This window comes from Monosiga brevicollis, genomic scaffold (genome assembly GCF_000002865.3).
Source record: "Monosiga brevicollis MX1 MONBRscaffold_2 genomic scaffold, whole genome shotgun sequence".
Taxonomy (NCBI): domain Eukaryota; class Choanoflagellata; order Craspedida; family Salpingoecidae; genus Monosiga; species Monosiga brevicollis.
This window is the reverse complement of record NW_001865039.1, coordinates 3,161,709-3,176,080: the sequence shown is the minus strand read 5'-3', so window position 1 is coordinate 3,176,080 and position 14,372 is coordinate 3,161,709. Positions and strand designations below refer to the sequence as shown.

Sequence of the window (14,372 nt, the reverse complement as noted above, 5' to 3'; positions counted from 1 at the left end):
TGAATTCCAAACGCTTGCAAGCTTTGTGTGTGTGTGTGTGTGTGTGTGTGTGTGTGTGTGTGTGTGTGTGTGTGTGTGTGTGTGTGTGTTGTGTTGTGTGTGTGTGTTCTTTTGTTTGTGTTTTCCTTCTCACTCCTTTCATGTGGTCGTTGTGCTATTTCTGTGCCTTTGCTGTTTCTGCCTTTCTCTTCCACCAATTCTCTCTCTCTCTCTTCTCTCTCTTCTCTCTCTCTCTCATTTTTTTTTTGAAGCGTAAGTGTGTGTGTGTGCGAGTGTATTGAATAAGAAAGGGACGAAAGGGCGGTGCGGAGGGAGTTGGACCGAGTCAAGGCGGTGGAGAATTGAGAATGTGACTCACTGATGATTGGCATTGTGTTGTTCACGGGGTTGCTGAAGTCGGATCACGTTGAATTGACCACCGAGAAGGATCACGATGGAGCCGCCGACATGGGTCATTCTGCTTCTGCTGGTCATCGTTCAGATCGGCTTTGGAGGCTACTCGATCGTCTTGCAGGTCTGTTGTCGCAGTACGCTATACTGGCGCCTGTGCTGGATTCCAGCAACGATGTTTGCTCCCACTGTCCTGCGATGCGCGCCTCGATCTGAATCATTGGCGATCTCACCTGTCTCATGGACTGGTGCCCATTTCATCCGATGGCCTGGTTGCAGGCCTTTGCCAAGAATGAGCATGCCGACTCCCTCGTCTTTAGCACCCTGCGCGATGCTTTTTGTGCCCCTGTTCTGATGTTGGCGGCCATTGTGACCGAAGGCGGCTTTCGCGTTCCCCGCGTCTCGGAGCTCGCATTCTTTGGCGGTAAGCTTTTCAACGCCCTCAAACCATTTCACCCAAGCCTGCCCCACCCGATCTGATTTCTCCTGTGGCTCAACTCATGTATCACCTCCATCACGCATGCACTGCCTCTGGGACTGCACTCTTGCGTTGGCCAATCAGCGCTCGGTCTGACGGGCATGTTTGGCAATCAGCTTGGCTTTATTGAGGGTCTTTATTACGCTGGACCGGACGTAGCCAGCATTTTCCAGCCCTTGATTCCCGTTTTCACGGCTTTTTTTGCCTTTGTCGTCTGCATGGAGCGCCTTCCCTCCTCCTCCCGCTGGTATCAGTGGTTCAAAGTGGCTGGCATCTGCCTTGGAGCTGGCGGCGCTATTGTCATGACGCTCGCCAAGTCCAGCTCTGCTGATTCGGTAAGCCCTCGTCGGCAACCCTCACTTCTTTTGATGCTCCTCTTTGATGATTGATTCCTGCTTTGGTCTTGGCATTCGTGCGCAGATTGATATCAAGCAATTCAATTCGACAGCTTGCAATGATACAGCCTACAACGTGACCACCTGGTCTCAGAAGGATTGCCACTTGTGGTCCGACCTTGACGGAGTGGTCCCAGCCTATCAACAGATTGGGTACGTCCTTGCTGGTTGCTCAAGCCTGTTGATTGCAACAACTCACACCATTCCGACTCCCTTGGTCTACTAGTCTGGCGCTGGAGGCGAGCTGTAATAACTCGATTGTCACGCTATCATTTTACAATGACAGCAAATGCGCATCCCCCATGAACATCAACATGATCTTGAATGATACGTGCAGCGCATTGACTGATAAGACCACCTGGTCATGTGCCTCCAGCTCTGGCGCAAAGAGCGAGGTACGTGGTTACACATTCTCCTCTCTGTCTCGAGTTGAGAGTCGTTCATCCCCCTGACCTCTGGTGCTTTCGTAGATTCTCGGCATCATCTTTTTGATCATCAACTGCTCCTCCATGGCCTTTTACGTGCTGTTGCAAAAGCGCTACATCTTTGATGGGTCTGGCACCATCAGTCGCTGGGGCAAATACCCGGTGCATGTCACTGCTTGGAGGTCGGTTCTTCTGGACCTCCCATCTTCTGTTTTGACTTGTGAATGTGATTCCCTCTGACACAACAAACATGGGGACATGTCGCAGCTACTTGTTTGGGGCTTTGTGCATGGCAATTGCCACGGGAATCCGGTATGCCATCCAGCAAGACAAGTCTGTTTTCGTGATCAAAACAGCAACCTTTGGTGGCCTGGCCTACGCTGTGTTGGTTAGCTCAGCTCTGTGCTACGGCCTCATCACTTTCTGCAACAAATACATCTCCAGTCTTGTTGTGACGGCCAGCTGGCCCCTCCAGGTTGGTCTTGTGCCCTATCTTTGCACGCAGCTCTTGGCGCCGCCGTCTCACCAAGCGTTTCGCCGCGGCGCCGTGCTAGGTCTTTGTAACGGTGATCCTGTCCTACATTGTCTTCAACATTAAGCTGCAGTCCTTGGAATATGTGGGCATGGGTTTGATTTTACTTGGCATGATGGCTGTTGCCTATGGCAACTTCCGCGAGCAGCAGGAGAAGCGACGGGATGGCTACGACATGCTTATCAACGATACAGATTAGATTCGCGAATCAGAAATTTAAATTCCACATAGTGTAAGACGCGCACCATCCGACGAAAGCACCTGCGAGCTTGCTTATCAGCCAGCGCGTCGTCGCTTTGCTTCAGCGAGCTTGCGTGGCAATTTGCGTGATGTCGTCCTTAGAATTTGATTTGTCAGTGTCGCGAGTGTTAAAATTTAGGGTTGCAATGTCTCCAATCGTTCACGTTCAAATCTAATGTGGCCCACATAAGACCGCAGTCCACATGCGCACACGAAAAAGCCGACTAAGAACAAGAAACTAAAAAAATTCAGCATAAATTCGAGAAAATTAATCGAAAATAACCCGAGGAGGGTCGATTTCTTGATGGAACAGAACTAATGCGCTCGCCACAACCCCAGACAAATCTGCGACGAGGACGGGAACACTGTACTTTGAAAGAGATCCCCTTCTGTGACTTTTTCCTTGACAAAGAAGTTCAATGAGATGTGGCCACCAGCCCATTCCCATCACTTCGTTTCGCTTCGCTTTATTTTATCTGAAAACACTAGCGAGGGATGGATTCCAATCGCGCTCAGAGTGGAATGACTTGCGCAAGTAGACACAGGTGATCAAAGAAAGTCGATTTCAGAGGTCATTGGTTGTCAGTCGGTACATGAAACAAAACACGACTGGATCAATCGCGGTTTGAAGGCACGTCGTGAAAGATAGACACCCCATGCAGACACACTCTTGTGCACATGGATGCGTCTTCACTCAGGGGGAGGTCTGACAGGCTGGCCCTTGGCCGCAGCGGCTATTCGCGAACAAAGCAAGTCCAGGGTGGGGGCAACACCAGTATCATGAGGTGTCGCAGTTTCGACAGGACACGCAAATTTGAGGCAAGTCAAGTCCATTAAAAACGTCGCCGTTCAAAAGGACCACACTTGTTTGCGGCAACGTTGGTCATCACGATACATACCGGCCTTGTGCCGTTGGGCTTTGCTCCACATTTCATGGCACTCGGTGCCTGCAGGCAGCTCCAACGGACGCGCTTTGAATGGTGGGGATAGGTAAGCGTGGGCACAGCAATCCGGCACGGTCGGCCGCAAAGCCGGGTTGAGACTCAGCATCTTGTCAAGGAGATCAAGCGCCAAGGGCGGCGGTTGCATCGGTCTACATACAATGACAGCAAACGAAACAACGACCGTAGATCACGTCAAGTTTCACATGACAAGAAGAACAATAAAAAAAAACACCACTTGACAGGCAAATGCCTTTCTTTAACGAGAAGTTGGGGAATAACCCATGAGTGGAGATAGCAGTCCCAGGCGACGAACGTACAGCTGCTCAGCTCGAAAAAATCCCGCTAGATTGCGTTCGTAGCGCTTGCGCGGCCGCAAGGTCTTGAACGCGGGGAGCTGCGCATTGGCGATCCGGGTTAAGAAAGGATGAGTCATGAGGTCTCACAAAAAGATACAGGATGCAAGTGCACCGGTTCAGGTCAACGCGTACGTTTTGGGCCTCAGGCCAGTTGGTCGGATCAGGCGTGCCGCATGCCATCGAGATGGCATGGAGCTGCTCAATCTCGGTGCCGGCTCGAAACATGGGTCGGCACAAGAAAAACTGCAGCATATTGTGGTTATCAGAGACATTGTGAGGGACGCATGTGTTTCGGGCGACAAGGGCAGCGGCTCTGAGCGGGCTGGGTCAAGCATGAAACGATCTCAAGGTTCCGAATGTTCACGTGTCATCATACAAACTCAAGCTCACCTCGCCTAAAATACAACCAGCCGACCAGACATCCACTTCTGGGCCATATACTTCGGCGCCGTACAATAGCTCGGGTGGCCGGTACCACAACGTAATCACCTGGATTGCCGTTCAACACGAGAGGGGTCAGGTGACGCCGATCTCCAAGTGTCAACTTCTGACCGGAAAAGAAAGAGTGGTTGGGAGCGCGCAACCGCCCTTTACATACGTTGTTGGTATACGCCCTACTCCGATCCTCATAAAGTCGTGCAAGGCCAAAGTCTGCAATCTTTAGTCGACATTGGTTGTCCACCAGAAGGTTGGCACCCTTGATGTCACGGTGGATAAAGTGCTTGGCATGGCAATAACGCAGTCCCTAGTGTACGACAAAACGTGACAACGGCGTGAGGCGGGGCGATGGGCCGGCCGGCCGGCCGTACTCTCGCATAGGTGGTCAACAACGCACATCCATAAGCTGAAACATGAGGTAGCGAATCTGCTCTTGGTCAAGCGTGCACTGCTTGGAGGACAAGAGGCCGTAGAGGTCGTGCTCCATGTACTCAAATACCAGATAAAAGGCTGCCGGTTTGCGCTTGAGAAGGTCACGATTGCTATGGACATCGGCGACGATACCGATCAAGTTGATGATGCTTTCATGGCGCAGCTGGCGCAAAATTTTAATCTCTCGTAGCGCCGTAACGGGGAAACCTGGCGGGTTTGTTTGAGCAAGGGGACGTGAGCCAACGAACTTCAGCAAAGCACTCCGGAGCAAGCAGATCCCGCGTTGGTGTTGTATTTCATACCGTCTCGATCAGCTTCCATCTTGAGCATTTTGAGAGCTACCAGCTGGTCTGTGTTTTTGATCCGCGCCTTGCTAACCTGTGAGCGAGTTGGCCAAACCCATGGTGCGCCGACGATGCATGAACAGTTGCCAAAGTCACACATGAGTGTCAGATGGATCCAAATTGACAACGGTGAGTGTCATGACAAGTCAAGGTTGTGCGCTGGTACCTGGCCGTAAGTTCCTTGACCAACTTCGTTCACCAGGTCAAACTGTCCCACACTGCCGGTGTACCAGACGTGATCTAGCAAGGATGTGATGTGCGGTTATCAGCAACCATTTGCGTACGATCGACTCAAAAGTAAAGGAGAACTGCAATTTGGGATAGAGCATCGGACTTACCAGTTTCTTGGGGCGAAGCTTCTGCAGCAGAGGTCGGGCTGACCAAAGCCCCCTACCGTGGGCCACCATCGGTGAACGTGCACGCGCAATGGTAGGAGAATGGGGATTGAAACAGCGTGAGCATGCTAATGAGGATGCGACGTACTTCAGATGATGTGGGGCCAGGGTCGGCTGCTGTTTGATGCGCTTCAGACGGTGCTGATTGTGCCGCGGCCGCAACTTCACGGCGGGTCGTTGCTTCATCCCGCGGCGGGGACGAGGAGCGTTGTTCTTCCTTGTACTGAATTTGCGCGGGCCAATCATGCATGAGGCCAGAGCGCTCGATCGTTTGTTGTTTCGCCACAAGGGAAAACCAGAGGCCAAAGAAATGAAAGCAAGAACAAAACGGGATCCAGCATACTTTGGGGTGCTTCGTGACAAAGACGGACATGTCTGTCGTGACGCGCTGCACAAGATCGTGATGGCGGTGCGGGGAGCGGATGACAGGCGAGCGACTGGGCGAGCGACTTCGCGAATGGGATGGCCGTGTTGGGTACGGTGCTGGGCTACGCTCTCGGGATCTGTGATGATATCCTGGTGAAGCATAGCGATCACCACGCCGAGATCGGCTGTCCCGTTCCTGGCGTCTATTAGCAGGTGGGTCGGAGGACACAGAATGAGTATTCGATGTGATGTGGTCTGCAGGAGGTAAACGAGTAGCACATTGCTACCTGCGATAGTGGTCCTCGTGTCGGCCATGATGATGTCGGTAGTGACGGTCCCTGCCAGCAGACCGAGAATCAGGTTCATATGGAAGGGGACGTTCGCCACGACTGGAGTGATCCGTATAGGAATGATCGCCACGGTAGCTCCGCCGATGATCATCCCAACGCTGGCCATTCGGAGCATGAAAGTGATCTTGGCCGTGGCCCCGGTCATCGTCATAGTGGCGTTGAGAGCTGCGGCGCCGCCCGTCGCGACGTGTGGTCTCGTAGCGGTCATCGTAGCGGTCGTCGTAGCGGTCGTCGTAGCGGTCGTCGTAGCGATCGCGGTACCGGTCATCATGGCTATCACGGTAACGATCATCGTAGCGGTCATGATACCGATGATGATGGGAGTTTTCGTTGCGGTCGTCATGACGTTCGCTGCGGTGCGAATCTTCGGATCGGTCACGGCGACTGCGCGCCTCTTCAGGACCGCGGTACTCGTCACGCTCAGCGTGAGACGATGGTTCAGCGCTCCAGTCTAGTCTTTGTTCAGGGCGGCCTACATCATGCCCTCGCTCTGCTGCAGGCGGTGACCACGCTCCTCGCTGGCCCATACCTCGTGGCGGAGCCCTGTCCCTGTGTGCATATGCGATGGAGGCCCGATGTCCGAGTGAGCGACACTTCAAAGATCAGACTAAACGGCAGTTGCAAAGGATGCGCCACCAGCACGGGTCGGGCGTATGTATATACATAGGACGCGGGGATGGACGAGTGACTCTCTTAACAAGAGAAAATCGCCGCCACGGGGATCGCTGGGGAAGTCAGATGTACTCACTCTGCAGCGGAAATATGGTTCGGGGAAGGCTGCGGAGGGTGCGTCGAAGCAGGAGTCGATTCTTGCTGCAGCCGAGAGCGTCGCTCGTGGTATTGGCGAATGATGCGGGCTTGCTCTTCCTGGTAGTCTGGGTCCTGGATCACTGCCGTCACGGCCGCCTAGTGCACAAGAGAGGATGATACAAAAGATGAGCCACATTCAGTATTTCACCAAGGTCGCGTGTCGACCCGACGATGCTGGCGTGGCGTTGGGGCGCTGACAGATGGACCGCTACAGAGAAAAGAGCAGACAGAAAACCACGGCAAAGAGCGGCCCTGCCAGTTGCCTTGGCTGCCATCACAATAATACGAGCTTCAAGATGCATACCTTGCGGTTCAGGGTTGCAAACGCCTGGCTTGGTTTCTGCCAGCCCGATCCTGCAAGATAGCACAAAGCCGCCAGCACATGCATGGATGCACATGAGGGCTCAATTTTCACGGGCCAAAAGCGTGTCATCGAGATGCACCACGTCCACACTCGGTCCCCATGAGCCAAGCGGCAGCCGTTCGAAGGACCATCAAGCGACCGAAAGAGTACGTCAATGGTGCCCGAAGCCAGTTGACCGCCGAGCGTCAGCCGGCTGACCGTCACACCGCATCGTGCGTGTGTCGAGTTGAATAGTTTTGGAACTGACCTGACCCCGCCATGGCGGCCTTGAGCGGCTTTGAACGGCCGTTACAATGACATACACCTAAATGCTCCAAAGCCCCTTCAAGAAATCAACCTAACAGATCCTAGGACGATAAGCCAGCTCATCCGTCCTTGAGCAGGCGGCTGCCGTTTGCGCCCGGCACCAGCAACGTTGTGTCGACGGCGAAGGATTCTGTCTTTACACGTTGTTATTTTTCCGACGCCAACAATTCAAAATTTCGCAAAATAATCAAAAAAAAGTCACACAACCCTCTTGTTCTCTTTTTTTTTGTTTTCTTTGGGCTTTTTGTCTTCCAATCTCGCTGTTGCTATTTACAGTTGCATTGGTGTGTTGTAAGACTTTTTTCTTTTTAAAATCTCTTGTGTGTGTGTGTGTGTGTGAGAGAGAGAGAGAAAAAAAGAGAGAGAGTGTGTGTGTTTGTTCTTTTGTTTGTCTCTCTGTCTCACTCTTTCTCTCTTTCGTTTCGTCTCTCTCTGCTCTTTCTGTTTTCGTGTGTGAGAGTTTCTCTTGATGTGTTGTTGGAGGGGAGTGACGCTCGTTATTTTTTTTTTGGGCAGTGAGGGATTGGAAGCAAGCTTGGTGGTGTGATCAGCCACTGGTGCAGGAGGCAAGGGGGGAGGGCAGTGGGATTGAACTGCTGTTGAACGGTCTTTTTGCTGGTTTTGCACGACCGGTCAACCATGGATGTGATTAAGGCCGTCCGCGAGTACATCAGCAAGTTTCTGGCTGACTCGGCTGGCATGAAGGTGTTGCTGCTTGATGAGGAAACGGTGCGTCCTGGCTTGACGAGATTCGCCCGTTATTGCCGATGTCTGTCCCTTGCGCGGTGGTTCCCCCCCGACTTCTCTCTCATCTCTTCTTCCTTACATGACCGCCACAACCCGTGCTGACTGGGCTCGCTGGCAGACCTCGATCGTAAGCATGGTGTATTCACAGACGGAGATCTTGCAGCAAGAGGTCTTCTTGGTCGAGCGTGTCGACGTACCCAACCGAGAGCCCATGACACATCTTCGTTGCATCGCTTTTCTTCGACCCACCGCTGTGCGTACTGAAAGATAACATGGCCCGGTGTTGCTGCCCTCGTTGCCCGACCTGATCTTACTTCTTTTGGCACACGTATCACAACCACAGTCTTCGATCGATGCTATGGTCACGGAGCTGCGTCGCCCAAAGTACAGCCAATATGACCTCGGTACGCACTTGCCCAGGGGTTGTTCTTAGCCATAACATCCAGCTCACGTTTGCTCGCGCCCACAGTGTTTACCAATGCTCTTTCCCCAAGTCAGCTGGACAAGCTGGCTCAAGCCGATGAGCAAGAGGTCAGTCAACAGAAACAGTCTCTTCCTCAAGGGCTCGCTCGCCTCAGTACTTTGAGACTAACTTGGACTGCATGGCCTTTGCAGACGGTGCGGCACGTTCATGAAATGTACGCCGACTACCTTGCCGTCGACAAGCACCTCTTTTCCTTCAACCTGGTCGGGTGTGCGATCGAAGGCGGGCAGAGTTGGAATAAGGGCATTTTCAAGCGTTGTGTCAAGGTGCGACCCACGATCAAAGACCCTTATTCCTTGTATTACACCTTTATTGCTTGCTCTGCGGTGCAAATACTCACTATCATGCTCCTCCAGGGTCTCCTCGCTGTTCTTCTGGCGCTGAAGAAGCGCCCCGCCATTCGGTGCGCCTCAGAGATCGGTCCCAGCTCGCGCCACACCACCACTCCCCACCCTCGTCTGCAGCCCTCCTGAAGGAGGCAATGAATCAGAGCCACTGGAACATCAAAACCCGCCGCGCCCTCCTCACGTTCTGGTTCCTGTGTCCCATCTAGCTATGCGGCGGGCAGCCAACTATGCAAAAAGCTGGGCGAGGAGCTGTCCTATCAGATTCAGCAAGAAGCTGAGCTTTTTGACTTCCGGCAGACCGCTGATGCCCAGCCGCTTGTTCTGGTACGTGCCCAGCTGGAGCACATACAGCGTCAATCTTTTTCTTTTCATTGTGAGCTTATGCATGCCTGCCCTGCCCAACATAGCTCCTGGATCGCCGAGACGATCCCGTGACGCCGTGCTTAAATCAGTGGACTTACCAAGCTATGGTGCACGAGCTTCTGACCATTCAAAAGAATCGCGTGAGCCTTGCAGACGTTCCTGGCGCGCCCAAGGAAATGCCCGAGGTGGTCTTGTCCTCTGAAGCCGATGACTTTTACACTGAGAACATGTATTCCAATTTTGGCGAAGTATGTGGATGGTGACTTTGTGTCGGGTATTGCAACGATCGCTCGCAAGCTAGACAAGCCAAGTGCTGCAAAGCCTGACACTTCTTTGGCTGGCTCACCGTCTGCACTGGGCCCTTAGATTGGTGAAGCCATCCGCTCCTTGGTCGAACAGTTCCAATCCAAGACCAAAAGCCACGAGAACATTGAGAGCATCGAGGATATGAAGGTGCATGCTTGCTATCATGTCTTCAGCCTCATTAGCCTCAATCGAAGCCCTCACGATTTGACACGCTTTTTGCTGGCAGGCCTTTGTTGAAAATTATCCACAGTTCCGTGCCATGTCCGGAACCGTCTCAAAGGTGAGGTTACACAGCCATGGATCCATGAGCACGCTGGTTGCAGGATGGGCGGCTTGCAGGCACGCTTTGCCTTTGAATGGCGATTGGCCGCAGGGACTCAGAAACTCGTTTGCCTTGTTCCTAGCACGTGACCATTGTCACTGAGCTATCACGGCTTGTGGAAGTGCGTCAGCTTATGAATCTCTCCGAGGCAGAGCAGGAGTTAGCCTGCCAGGGCGGCCACTCAGAGTCGGTCACGGTATGTCCTTGAGTAACATGCTATTCATCACCTTTTGCAGCTGAATATAAATAGCAAATAGCTAATGACTGTTCACTTGTCCGCGTGCGATAGAAAATCCGTGAACTTTTGGCAGATCACCGTCTGTCAGCCTTGGATCGGCTCCGTTTGGTGTGTGCCAATGTCGAGAGCTGTCTGTATGGGTCGCCACTTGGCGCTGTTGATCTGTATTCACGCGAATCCTGGGTTTGCAGGTGGTACTCTACGTGTTGCGACACGAGAAGAACCCAAAGAACCTCGATGAATTTATGGAGATGATGCATCGGGCCAACGTTGAACCTGCGCAGCTGCAGGTGTGTGGTGCTTTTCATCGAAGGAGTCGGCTACTTGCCGACTCTTGCGTGCCAGCTATGCGCTCGTACATGTGATATTTTTTCTTCTTTCTCACTGGCCCCCCCCTACACGTACTGTCGCTTTGTTGTGTTGTCTTGGGTTTGACGCCGTTGATTATGACACAGCTGGTGCGCGCTGTGACGGCCTATGCTGGGTTGGGAACCAGCGAGCGCCAGAGCGACTTGTTTGGTACCAAGGGAGCAGCTGGTTTGTTCAAATCAATGACCGGTGGTCTGAAGGGCGTGGATAACATCTACACGCAACACGTACCGCTTCTGAAGGCCACTCTGGATGCCTTGGCCAAGAACAAGCTGAAGGACACAGCATACCCATTCTGTCGGGGCAATCAGATGGACAGGTGCGTGCTGCTCGCTGTTGCATAGGGACAGGAGCGGGCTGGCCTTGTAGCTCACTAGTGCTTGCGTGTGTGTCCCGATGCTGCGCAGGCCGCAAGATGTCTTTGTATTTATGGTGGGTGGCACGACCTTTGAAGAGGCACGCAGCGTGGCTCAGTTCAACAAGGAAAACCCAACCATGCGCGTGGTGCTGGGTGGCACGACTGTCCACAACTTTGAGTCATTCTGTGATGAGATTCGTGCAAGTTCGAGATAGAGAGGCCTGGTTTGATGGTTCTCCTCTGAATTGGCTCCTGGTAGCGTTTTTTTTTTTTTTTTTTTGGCGCGTGCATATCGTTTTGATTATCGGAATCCGTGCAGGTGTTCCCGCTTGTTCATGTTCTTCCAGATGCGACTGCCTTTGTTTTGCCGGTGATGGGTGGGGGGGGGGGTGATCTCGACACGTGCTATTGTGTGGGCGCATTCTGCATGTCATGATTGAATCTCGATTTAGCAGCTCATCGACTTGTCGGGGCACGGCTTGAAAGCAGAGCTTAGCGTGGGCACCGGGTCGCACACACGCAAACACAGCGGCCAAAACTCAGGCCCATAACAACACTTTTCACACTTGTCATTCACACATTTCTTCTGGTGGAAGATCATCGCTTCAGTTGGCAGGATCGGCCAGCTCCTCCAGCTCCTCTGCCTCAGACCCCTCGAGGAACTCGGCATGAATCTCGGCGATGGCTTTATCTGTAGATGGTGTGCAAACAAGAGGCATGTGTTGTCCATGAGTATGATCAAGTCTCGTATGGCCCGGATTGGATGACGTACCAGCGTCTGCTGCGTTGATAATGACCGAGACGTTGATTTCGGAGGCGCCTTGTGTGATCATCTCAAAGTTTACGCCCGCATCGGACAGGCAACGGAACATTCGAGCAGCCACGCCAATCTGCAGGGCAACCAAGTTTGAGTCAAGGGCAGGGTACGACTGGTCTGCCTCCGGTAGATGATGCGCAGCACACACCTGATTCTTCATGCCTTCACCAATGATAGCAACCAGGGCGCGTCCGTCCACCATGGTGCACTCGCCCACCTTTTCCAGATCTTGCAGCAGGGCCTCGGCCTAGCAAAAAGAGGACGCGAGAGCGAGTGAGACGGGTTGGATACACAGTCGCAAGTCAATACGAGCCGGCGTAGAAGAACTTACATCTGCATCAGGAACCGACTCGTGAATGGCGATTGAGAGATTGGTCTCGGCTGTCGAGATGAGGTCGATCTTGACGCCACGGTTGCCAAAGGCTTCAAACACCCGAGCCAAGAACTTGGGCGAGCTCATCATGCGGTTGGAAGCCAGGCTGATGACGCGAACGTTCTTTTTACTTACGACGGCCGTCACACCATCTGGGAAACAAAACGAGCAACGACAGCAAACAGGCTCGTGTTAACACGGGGAAAAGAGTAACTATGACGCCGTGTCCATAGGTTGGCAGCCGCAGAGAAATTGGTGCGTACTGCTTTGCATGCGGTGAAACGGCTGGCCTGGGGCCACAACAGTCCCGGGCGAATCAATCTTGAAGGTATTCAGGATGTGGATGGGGATTTGTGCTTCAATCGCGCACTCCATGGTGAAAGGATGCAGCACCTATTTGGTTTGTTCGACGCCATGGGGTAGACGTCGGTCCAGTCTGGCATGAGCAAAACCTGCCATGGCAGTACGTGGCATCTGAAGTACCATGCGCTCGCAGTGGCGGTGGAGCTCAGTTTTACCTCATTGCCAAAGTAGGTGAGCTCCGCAGCCTCACGGGGCGTCACGTTGTGTAGCAGGCGCGCAGCGTTGATTTTGGTTGGATTGCCCGTGAAGATGCCGTCTGATTCCTTCCACACCTAGGGGTGGGGTGTGGCAGTGTAACAGCAGTAATCAAAATGCGTGAGAGGCAGGATCGGGGTTCCGGATAGGTGGGGGAGAAAACCGAAGCTCACCTGAAGTGCATCCGCACGGAGTGCAGCGGCGACAAGGGCAGCAGTGAGGTCGGAGTAGCCCCGACCGATGCCTTGGACAATGCCCCCCTCGATGTCCCCCATGTAGCCCGTGATGACCGGAACGACACCGTCCACATCAACTTCACGATCAAGGAAAGAGCGGATGGCGGCAGTGGCGAGGCGGTGGTAGCCCGTCTTGGAGGCGTCGAGAGGATCGCGAAACAGGTTGGAGAGGTTGACGTAGGCAGCGGGGATGTCGTTCTCGCGCAAAACGCCTGCGATCAGGCCCGCTGACAAGCGCTCACCGCAGCCGACGATCATGTCATGGGAGCGAGGAGAGAGCTCGCGGATCACGGTGAGGCTCTCACAGAAACGGCGCACCATGCGCAGCTCCTTGCTAATGTGTTGCTTGACAATCTCGCGGTTCTCGTGCTTGCGGAGCATGGTGTAGACCACGTCCAAGTGGGTGTCCTCAATGGCGTCCAGGAACTGGTGGAAGGGTTCCTGGTGGACGGCGTTTTCAGCGGCGTTGAGCAGGCGCGTGGTTGTACCCTCGGCTTTGGTATGGCTGCTGAGCGCGCTGACCACGCAAGCTACCCGATTGTCACGGTGCCACTTGCCAACAATGTTGAGAACCTTTTCGAGCTTCTCAGGGGTTCCAAGGCTGGTACCACCAAACTTTTGGACGACAATGGGTACATGATTCTTGGAATCATCCAGTGGCGGAGCGGCCACGAAGTGGCGCGCACTGTGCGAGAGCGCGCACACGTGCATGCGCACCACCGCCCCCGCAGAGCGCGGGAGCGCTCTCACAAGCAATTGCATGCTCAGTATGATGCAAGTCGGGGATCAGAGGGTTGCGCGAGGGAGGGTTGCCCTTGCGATTCCGTGGAGGCGCGGTGCAACTTGAGCTCAGAAGCTAAATCTGGTCAGCATCATGCGGCGAAATCAATTGTCCAGGCCTGTGGCGGCACATGTGTGTCTGTGTGCATGTGTCTGGTGGCCCAAGCAGCACGACTCACCACCAGTGCTGCCGTGGCCGATCCGTGGCCGATCCGTGCCCGACGACGGTGTGGCGGCTCAAGACTGACCCTGCGACGACACACTGCGAAACCTGCTCGTGCAAAAAAATTCTCAAAGAAATGGTGCCCAAATAGCATTTGTGCACACACAACAAAACAACCGACAACACCCAAAAAAAAAGTCGACAAATCGTTGGCGCGCTTTTTGCTGACACAAAACAATGGATGATTGCGCAGAGCGAGCAACTGCTGTCGCTGCTCAACGACAAGACCGCAGATTGTGTTGTCAGATCAATCAGCCATCTCTAAATATAGAAAACCGCCAAAATT

General features: G+C 53.5%; 4 protein-coding genes across 4 annotated transcripts; 2 read left to right on the top strand and 2 right to left on the bottom strand.

Moving 5' to 3' along the window:
- Positions 1-433: 433 nt before the first annotated feature.
- Positions 434-2,419, top strand: MONBRDRAFT_5412 (uncharacterized protein; the record flags this gene model as incomplete). The annotated part of the gene is made up of 8 exons (XM_001742828.1): positions 434-514; positions 670-814; positions 953-1,203; positions 1,289-1,416; positions 1,490-1,658; positions 1,734-1,870; positions 1,956-2,163; positions 2,243-2,419. 8 exons carry the CDS (start codon positions 434-436, stop codon positions 2,417-2,419), a joined length of 1,296 nt encoding a protein of 431 aa, XP_001742880.1.
- Positions 2,420-3,660: 1,241 nt separating this feature from the next.
- MONBRDRAFT_13866 (uncharacterized protein) lies at positions 3,661-5,191 on the bottom strand (the record flags this gene model as incomplete). The annotated part of the gene is made up of 7 exons (XM_001742382.1): positions 3,661-3,798; positions 3,893-4,003; positions 4,151-4,249; positions 4,359-4,505; positions 4,596-4,837; positions 4,933-5,008; positions 5,141-5,191. Coding segments are annotated over 7 exons (864 nt in total), but the record flags the coding sequence as incomplete, so codon positions are not given.
- A 3,013-nt stretch (positions 5,192-8,204) lies between these two features.
- MONBRDRAFT_13583 (uncharacterized protein) lies at positions 8,205-11,314 on the top strand (the record flags this gene model as incomplete). The annotated part of the gene is made up of 15 exons (XM_001742827.1): positions 8,205-8,294; positions 8,431-8,565; positions 8,656-8,716; positions 8,782-8,843; positions 8,928-9,062; positions 9,153-9,199; positions 9,350-9,467; positions 9,551-9,754; positions 9,873-9,959; positions 10,039-10,092; positions 10,217-10,330; positions 10,424-10,480; positions 10,564-10,662; positions 10,828-11,060; positions 11,149-11,314. 15 exons carry the CDS (start codon positions 8,205-8,207, stop codon positions 11,312-11,314), a joined length of 1,662 nt encoding a protein of 553 aa, XP_001742879.1.
- Positions 11,315-11,704: 390 nt separating this feature from the next.
- On the bottom strand, positions 11,705-13,845 carry MONBRDRAFT_22547 (uncharacterized protein; the record flags this gene model as incomplete). Its single annotated transcript, XM_001742381.1, has 7 exons — positions 11,705-11,790; positions 11,872-11,989; positions 12,065-12,163; positions 12,248-12,441; positions 12,553-12,682; positions 12,808-12,924; positions 13,021-13,845. 7 exons carry the CDS (start codon positions 13,843-13,845, stop codon positions 11,705-11,707), a joined length of 1,569 nt encoding a protein of 522 aa, XP_001742433.1.
- Positions 13,846-14,372: the final 527 nt, after the last annotated feature.